Here is a 9,525-nt window from a genome sequence, read left to right as displayed (position 1 = left end):
ACTACATTATTATTTATATGCATTCATATTATACATTGTTATAATTTTCCAAGAGGCCTCAAAGGAGCAGATATGTTTGTTAAGTGCACTTTATATAACTTTTTTTTTCTTTTCAAAAATGTATTATAACAGAGACCAAGCCATCTCTCTCAATGTCAGAAACTCATCGAGTCATTAGCACCTAGTTGTAGTGGAAACCTGCCAGGCAGGAGCACTCAGCAACTCAGCAGGTGGTGGCTCCTAGCAGCAACTTCAGAAAAGGCAGAGAAACAGCAGGATAAAGGAGCTCTCTTTATCTCAGGAAACCCCGCCCTAGGTGAGCTGGCTGCTTGTGGCAAGGACAAGGTCTGGTTCAGGTGGATGGAGGCTGGGGGAGATCACAGGGAATCTTTACTCTTCTGTACCTATTATTCACAGGTAGTGTGCCAGATGTCTTGAATGTTTTGAGATAGGAGTGTTTGCTGTTTGTATTTTCCTTGACACAACTTTCCTGTTGTGTCTATGTCTTGTATCTTCTGTCGTTGAGATTCTCTCTTCTATCTCTTGTATTCTGTTGGTGATGCTTGCATCTGTGACTCCTGTTTCCCATCTCTATGGCTGTCTCCTTTTGAGTTTTCTTTAATGATTCAACTTCCATTTTTAGATCCTGGATGGTTTTGTTCAATTCCTTCACCTATTTGATTGAATTGTCCTGTATTTCTTTAAGGGATTTATGCGTTTCCTCTTTAAGGGCTTCTACTTGTTTACTTGTGTTCTTCTGCATTTAAGGGAGTTATGTATGTCCTTCTTAAAGTCCTCTATCATCTTCTTGAAATGAGAGTTTAGATCTGAATCTTGTTTTAAGGATATGTTTGGGTATCCAGGACTTGCTGTGGCAGAAGAACTGAGTTCTAATGTTGCCAAATCAAATTGCTTTCTGTTGCTTATGTTCTTATGCTTGCCTCTTGCCATCTGGTTATCTCTGGTGTTATCTGGCCTCCCTGTCTCTGACTAGAGCCTGTCCTTCCTGTGATCCTGGGGAGTCAAGCTGGGAAGGTGGAGCTGCCACTCGTGTGTTACTGTGTGGGATCAGGTCTTTGTTCTGGGATGGCACTGGAGGGAGCCGGAGCTGGAAGGTGCTCAGGTCTCCTGCTAGGCGGGGATCTGCTTCCCTGGGTTGCAGGGGTCCCAGTATGCTGGCTTTCTGGGCAGGGTTTAAGATCTTACCTGTGAAGCTGGAAGAGTCTGAATGTCTGGGGCAGGGACACAGAACAGCAACTGGAATGTGTGCTGTGAGGGATCAGGTCCAGCACCAGGGAAGGCACAGGTGGGAGTCAACATGAATTGTGATTTTATTTCCACCTAATCAACTGTGGTTTTATTTCCTCTTTGAATAAAAAAAATGAAATAAAAGGAGGAAGACATCACTGCTTCTATAGATTTAAGGGAGAAGGCAGGCAGAGGGAAGAGTCCAGGCTGGCAGACTAAGCCAGACCTCCAGAGGAGGGAGCGGGAGGGAGAGCAAGAGAGGAGCTGCTGACTAATAAAGGTGGCCCAAGCCCAAAAGACTGTTACAAAGGGATTGGACTGGGGAAGGAAAGCAGATGCCCAGCCGCTGGGAGGGAGAGGTTTAGGATAAGGGGCAGGGTGAGAAGCGCTGGGAGGGGCCACAGGTACTGGGGGATGCTGGGAGAGCTGGGAGGGGGCCAAGGTACTTCGTCAGACCAGCCTTGGGTTTGAGATCTAACTCTCTTAAAAGGTAAGAGTGATCTTGTGAATTTATTACAGCTACATATGATTGCATTCGCTGTTCATATGGCTTTGTACGGCTTTGTATAACAGCTTGAGTAGACTTTTGTGACACGATATATAATTTATAATTATAAATTTATAATTATTTATAATTTTATAATACATCTATAATTATAAATTCATGACAAATACTTGTATTAAGCTTAGACTCTTAGGTCATTAGTTGTTTCCTTCATTAAAAAAAAAATAAGCTTGACATCTCTCCTTCAGAAGTTGGTCAAGAACATCTTCAGTTTTACATTTTGAGTGTTTCATACCTATACTGGGTTCCTACAATGAGTAGTATTTCACGTCACACCATTGCTATAAAAACGACATGCAAAATCCTTTTTTTCTCCAGCTTCTCTTAAGAACTTTACAACTTCTAAACTTACCAGTTTGCCAATGAAACTGTTACTTGCTACATGACTTAGAATGGATATTGTTGATAAACTTCCTAATGGAGACGGTTATAGAGACTCCTCTGTTTCAGAGGACAAAGGACACTTTCTGAATGGCAGGTGGAAACTGGAGCTTGCTCCTTGTTCGTCATCTCCAGGGCCCAGCACCTGAAAGCCTGTTGTCCGTACCATTGCCCCGTTCTGCACTTAAGACTGATGAGACAGTTCCAACTCATGCATGACTCAAGCGTATACCCATCTTCCAACTCCCCACATTTGTGAGTCTTTGGGAAAGGTATTTTTAAAATGGGAAAGTTGAAGGAGATTAGATGTCTCATCTAAGCAGTTATAATAAAGTATAGTCCCCAAGGCCTTGGCTGCTAACCATCCCTACTACTTTGAGTGACCTGGGTTTACATTTGTGCACTCTGCCCTGGACAGGATCTTCTTTACTTTGCTTCATACTTGGGGCTCTGGGCAAAGCTTGGCCTTTTTTGTCTTCTCAGAGCACTAATGGGGAAGGCTCTTTTTTAAAAAAAAAAACACCTACTGAGTAGAAAAGCCCACTCTACCAGAGCCTCCACAGTAGCTAAGGCTTCTCTCAAACACTGAAGTTCCAGAGAAAGGTCCAAAAGCGGCACTAGAAAGACCTAGGCAGTCAGTGAGAAAGCTGCGGCCCGATTCAGATCCACACTGGAAAAGCCAGCTAGACTAAGCCAAGGTGGCCAAGCCAGCTGCCATTGATGCATGCTAGCCTGAGAAGCCTGCAGATGCAGGGAGGGCAGAAGGAACTTTTCCCCAGAGCTGTGGTATGACTGAAGAGTCCCCAGCTTATGAGCTGCTAAGGTATTAAGTTTGAAAACCTTAAAAGAGAAAAGAAACTGGGTATAAAAATCATAGAAAGAAATATTTCATTTGAAAATAAGAAAATTAAATCTCTAAAGGAAGGAGATATTAGAAAGAAAACATAATGACACACGATGGTTTTCGCTTTCAATCTTTATCTGTCCTGTTTGATTCTCTTGAATTTTTCTAGGTCTTCAGGGGTCTCCCTTTGCCATACCTGATCCCTGGAACTCTGGAAGGGGCTCAGACCTTTTTCTCCTTTACTGTAAACACAAAAGTAGAGCTTTTCTCCCAAAGTAGAATGTCCTTGAGCCAGTAACCAGAAAAGCTTCTAGCTTGACTTCTCTCCCAGAGGAATAATGTAACCACAAAACTCAAAATCACACCCATTTCAATAATTAAAACAATTAAAAAAATGAAGTATGCTAAACAAATATTGTATGAGCCTATTCTTAGGCTTTCTTTAATCTGTCATGTCAGGATATTTAACCCAGAATTCCCATGGAGCCCACATTTGAAGAAATTGAGTTATCCTGCAAGACTTCAAGACTTCCCAAAGCATTTCTGTTCTCATACAGTATCTCTGCTATCCTTAAAAGCCTTTTGCTTACTGTATAAACCTATTCTCAGGCTTCTCTGTCATGCCAGGAAATGTAGCCCAAGATTCCTATGTGTAACCCTCCTGGTTTGAGGCCTGCCTCTGATAGCCACACCTCTCTGCCCATCTCCTGCTATTAGCCACGCCTCCAACCTGGTTCCAGTTACATTCAAAAGCTCCACCTCCACAGAGAAGCAAGGAAGTTGCTGATTGGACTGACATGCTGATGTATTTGGGGGAGTGGTTTTTGCCCCAGGTAATATACCTGTTGGGGGAACAAAGGAGGGCATTAAAAAAAAATCAAGATGGCTGAGCAGTTATGTCTCCCGTCTAATTTTTACCCTTCCATGTGGACAGGTATAATTTTGGCCACTCCTATATTCTCCTCCTATCTCTTTTATTTCTTCCTATATCTTTCTAACTCCATATCCTTAACCCACTCCTTAACGTTGCTACTGGACAGCAACACCTATGGAGCCCACGCTTGAAGGAAATGAGTTCTCCTGTGAGACTTCTTCAAGACTTTCCTAAGGGATTTATTTATTTATTCATTCATTCATTTATTTATTTATTTATTTATTTATTTATTTATTTTCATACAATCTCCCTGTATCTTCTGTTGGAGGCAGCAGCCCTTCCTCTTTGCCTATGCCCAACTCAGCCTGTCCTTACTCAACAGAAGCTCCCAGTGCCCAAACTCCCTGCACTAGTTCCAAACCGCAGGAAGAATTCCCCACATGGCTCAGGCAAAAATCTGTATTCTCTTCTATCTTTAAAAACAATTAAACTAAACTTAGATTTCTCTCCTATGATGGGATTGGAAGCAGGTCACTTAGACTTCCACCCTATTCTCTCCTAAAAGCAGGTGGCTTTTACTGTTTGTCTCTCTGCCTCAGAGCAGCCATCTTGTCTCTTTTCACATCAGGGGAACTCAGAGCCTGTGAGCTAAGCTTGCCCCTGTGTTTCTTTGTTTAAGATTCCCGCACACTGGAGCCACATGACTCCGTTCTGCTCGCCGAGAAACTTTGACATGTGTATCCATTAGAATACAACAATATTTTAGACATCATGGCATAAAACATGTTACTGACATATCTTACTATCCTACTGGTCAAGTAGTTGTCGAGAGATCTAATTGTATTTTAAAAGAGATGCTTAGCAAACAGAAAGGGTAACAAAGACCCCCAGAGATAGATCACATAGTGCTTTATTAACTTTAAATTTTTAAATACTAATGAACAAAAACCAACAGCTACTGAGAGACATTGGATTGTGAAAAAAAAACTTCAGAAATAAACCAGCCTATGTATTATAAGGATGTCTTAATTTCAAAATGGAAGGCAGAAAATGTGTTGGATCGGGGAAGAGGTTTTGTCTGTGTTTCAACAGGAGAAGAAAAGCTGTGGATTGTACGGGGAGGAGCAGTTTCCCTAATTGTTTCTTTATTTGGTCAATAAAGAAGGCAGAGGTCAATTGCTAGGCGAGGGGAAAAGTGGGATTCTGGGCCCTAGGAGAGGAAGAGCAGATGGAAGAAGAGAGAAGGGAGCTCTTTGGGCCAGGCCTTGGAACCAGAAGGACACACAACCATGTAAGGTCTTGGGTCAACCAGAATTGGCAGCCTCTGCAGCCCGCAGATGGCTGATACAGGCCAGCTGATTAGGTTGGGGCAGAGATTTCTGTGTCCACCAATTGTGTCATCTGGCCAGTTCTAAAATAGTAAAGCTGTCTGAAGTGTTTCTCATCTGTGGGCAAAGGCAGGGCGGTAGCTGGTGGCTTGACAAAGCTAGCCGGGAAGAACAATAGGAAAATGGTGCAGAGTGGACAGCAGCTCTCAATTCCCAGGTTAGAGGATGGTTGCATTCTATCCTGGGCTAAGCGGGATGGAACAAAGAGAACCAGGAGAGGTCAGAGCCAGGGCCGAGCTCCTGGAAGGGTGGCAGCATGTTTTTAAAAATTACAAGCGACATGGCTTCCATCAAAATTAATAAAGATTAGATTTGACTGGGGGAGAGAGCTCCTGAAGACCTAGGCTGCCCCCATGAAGGAAGAAACCAAGAAAGACAAGACAGGCGACATGACTACTGGTCCCTCTACACAGGAACAGCTCTGAGACTGATGATGAAAACATGTCCAGCCAGGACTTCAACTAAACATAGGCAATAACTAAATCTTTTTGGGTTCAGAGTCCGCAGGACTTATCATGCCATCTTCTCAAAGGGCATGGATAAAAATTATATTACAGTTTGCCTGTACGGTCCAAATGAATGTGAAGTTTACGCCTTTTTTCCGCTTGAATGTAGAGCAGAGAATCATCTTTAACAAATCTGAGCACACTGCACATGCCATACATATGTAAATGTAAAATGTATATGCCCTTTGGAAGCTTATGTGTTTGCAAAATAAAAGGACCAGACACCAAAGAAGACAAAACAGGTGATTCAGCCTCTCAGGCTGCCCCAATTGCATTTCCCCAAAAGTCTGTATCCAGAAAACCTTCTATATGGCTAACTAAACCATTCAACATCACACTCTTCCAGCCCTGAACATTTATATCACACAGAGACTGGACAACAAATGTTATAACTGGCTTTCTTAAGGCTGGCCAATATCCCAATTTTCTTAGGGCCCCTACAAGGGCAGGTCACACCCAGTAAGCAGGAAGCAACTTTAAGAGAACCCAAAATGGGATGGTTGGTTTTCGGTCATTCAATGGGTGATGAATGTCGTCATTTAAGGCAGGTTGGTCCCAAGTTGTTAATGGTCTTGGTCAAAGAGAACACAAAATATAAGAGGTTAGATTCAAGGATTTCTTTTTCTCTCTTTCCTCTATCCTTCTCTCTCTCCTATACAGTATTAGGGGGAAGGGATGAAAAAGAAAAAGGGGGGATATAGGAATAATAGGATAAAAGGGTAGGTTATCGAATCTACTTTTAGACCAAAGAACATCAACAAGTCAAATATTTTTATAGACTTTGTATATTGACACAAATGTAAGATTATTTTTGCTGCAACATACTGTATATCTGTTTTAACTCGTGTAAGTATTGTACCTATGAAATTCATTTAATATTGCAATGTAAAGATTTAGCCCTTGAAAGCTACTATTGAGGATAATTACAGAAATATGTTTCCTAGGTTAAACATATAGTGAATAGTTAGAAACGAGGAATGTTTGCCTAATCAGATATAGTATAGATAGATGGATGTTCTTCAGAAATGTCGGAGATCTACAGATTATGACATTTAAAAAATGTTTTATTAATAAAAGCCTTTTTTGGTAGTGAGACATGTCTACTTCACAGAAGATGAGCACTGAAGACCTTTCATGTGAATCTCTGTATGGAGTTTGCTTCTACATGGCAAGCTGAAACTGCCCCACTTCAATTGCTAACAGCATGCTGTTCAAACTGGACAACCGGGACACAGAGAAGTCTACTGTTGCGCTTACAAGGACAAGGTAGGAGAGTCCTTCAATAAAGTCCTACCTCACAAAAAAGTCTGTCAGATATTCTGGGCCAGAGGGCCAACGATGATACTCCAGTGACTCAGAAACTCTCCAGGTATCCAGCAACCTCTGTCATTTCTACAGTTTTGGAAGCGGGTTGATCTGCACTTCCTATTTACTCAGGTAATACTTATCCTTAGGGCTCTGATGGGGTTGACGACTAGACAGTTATAGTCTCACAGTTAGGCTTAAGTTATTTAGGATTTAAGAAAATGTTTTAAAGTCTAAAAAGATATTTTTAAGTTGGTAATGCAAGTTATGATAGAAAGGGATTCAGGTACAGAACTTTGGACTCACCAAGATAGGATAGATGCCAAATACAAATACACTAGACATTGTGAATGTAATTTTTACTTGATGATTTTTGTAATTATTCTTATTGTATATAGTTTATTAATGTCAGAGAAAGAGCCTTTTTTTGGACTAAAAGGGGAGATATATGGATAATCTCTTGTGCACTGTGTGGAAGTATCACCTATCGATAAAAATATGATGGCCAATGAGCTGAGTGAGGCAGTATGAGAAGGTGGGACATCCAGCAGAGAGAGAACAACTCTGGGACATAGTGAGAGGCAGGAGTTTGTCCACCCAGACTCCAAGGAAATCAGATTATGAAACTGAGAAGAAATCAGCCATATAGTTAAGCCTAGGTAAGAGTTAGTTGGGGAACCAGCAGTTACAGCCTAGGCATTTTTAAATGTAAGCCTTGGAGTTGTTACCCAGGAACTGGGGTGTGAGTATAGGAGACCTCAAAGCCCACCGCCAGCACAGTGGCACACTTCCTCCATCCAGGCCACACTTCCCAATCGTACCTCTCCCCATGGTCAAGCATTCATACACAAGTCTACAAAGGCCGTACTTATTCAGATTCAGGCACTGCATATAAAACCAACTGCTTCTGCTCAGCTCGTCTGACCACCCAGTCTTTGGGGTTTCTTGTTTGCTTGTTTTGTTGCCTCAGCTGGCCTTGACCAAGTGATTCTGTGGCTTCAGCTTCCTCACTACCATGGTTACAAGTGTTTTCCACCATGCACAGCTTAAACATCTATTATCTCCTTACGGAATTGGATGTTGATGGATCCTAGAGTTCCCAAGCAGACTCTTATAGGCAGGTCTACTGGCACGTACTTATAATCCCAGTCTTGGCGAAGTGAAGCAGAAGGTGAGAAATTGAGGTTAGACAGAGCTGCAGAATAGGATCTTACTGCAAAAGGTTGGGGGAAGGAGGAGCGAGAGGAATCAGTTATATCTGTTAACCAAATTTGTTTCAATCCAGCCTTTTCACAGGGAAAGGCCTGTTTTTAAAAAAACACCTGTAGAGTATTTCTAATGAGGTAATATTGGCAGAACTTGAGACATACTGCAGAGACAGACGCAGGGGAGTATCAAGGTGTGGTCTTGGAGTCTGTCCAGAGAACACCAGGTAGATGGAGGTGACAACATGGTGTCGCAGGAGTGGAAAAGATTTCCTGAGGATGGGAGGACCTCAATTTGAGGTGAGAAAGGAATTATCATGAGGACTGATACACATTTCTGGAAGGCATTCTGTCGTCATACTAGATCTCAGTGTGTCATCAGGAGAGAACTGCTCAAGTCCTAAGTTACGTCTCCCAATCACCTTGCACTGTGTTTGATACACGGCATCCACACTTTCCTTAAAGAGACCTTCCTAAACACCCCAAGCCAAAGCGGGTTTCTGAAGTCACAGTTCCCTGTGTTCCTCCATTTGTAGCTGTGCGTAGCACAGCTTTACACTATGGTTTTGGTGTAGCTGTTTGATTACAGTGTCTTCTACTAGCCTGCAAGACCTGTAAAGGTTGGAACTGTAGACTGTGCATGTTCTCCCAATACTTAGCACTGTCCACTTTAAGATAACCTCACGCCCTCTGATGTCTTCCATACACTGCCCTAACACTTTCCATTTGAAATGCTTGCTTTCCTACCGACAATTCCATTGTTCATCCAAGATCCCAATGGCATATCTTTCCAGTGGAGTCTTCTTCAAGCCTCCCAAATAGAAGCAGTTCCTCTTTCCTACATGTCCGCATAGCCCTTTCTTCATATTGCTTTTCCTAGAAGGCTCAATCATGCAGTCAGTAATTATTTACATGTCTTCTTTCAATTTAGAAACTATATCTCAAACTCTTTCTTGCATGTCTGATTCTCATGTTTTATATATGCCATGTGTGAATGGATACACTTGAGGCAAATCCTCACTTTTTTTTTTTTGCAATTATTGTACAGGCATGAACTGATTTCAAGTGATGCCTCAGGCTGACTCATGTAATAGGGCCATCAAACAGAGCTCATGTCTCTGATTTTAAAAATCCTGTTAGTTGAGGCCGGGCGGTGGTGGCGCATGCCTTTAATCCCAGCACTTGGGAGGCAGAGGCAGGCGGATTTCT

General features: G+C 42.2%; 1 protein-coding gene across 1 annotated transcript in view; it reads left to right on the top strand.

Annotated features, from left to right (window-relative positions):
* Nucleotides 1-7,010: 7,010 nt before the first annotated feature.
* The window catches only part of LOC116075404 (sodium-dependent glucose transporter 1A-like), a 12,524-nt gene continuing 10,009 nt past the window's right edge, over nucleotides 7,011-9,525 (top strand). Inside the window, exon 1 of the mRNA XM_031348522.1 lies at nucleotides 7,011-7,072. Coding sequence (XP_031204382.1) covers nucleotides 7,011-7,072 — 62 coding nt within the window. The remainder of the gene's footprint in view (nucleotides 7,073-9,525) is intronic.

Source organism: Mastomys coucha, unplaced genomic scaffold, assembly GCF_008632895.1.
Source record: "Mastomys coucha isolate ucsf_1 unplaced genomic scaffold, UCSF_Mcou_1 pScaffold3, whole genome shotgun sequence".
Lineage (NCBI taxonomy): Eukaryota > Metazoa > Chordata > Mammalia > Rodentia > Muridae > Mastomys > Mastomys coucha.
The sequence above is the reverse complement of the archived record's forward strand: the minus strand, read 5'-3'. Positions and strand labels throughout refer to the sequence as shown.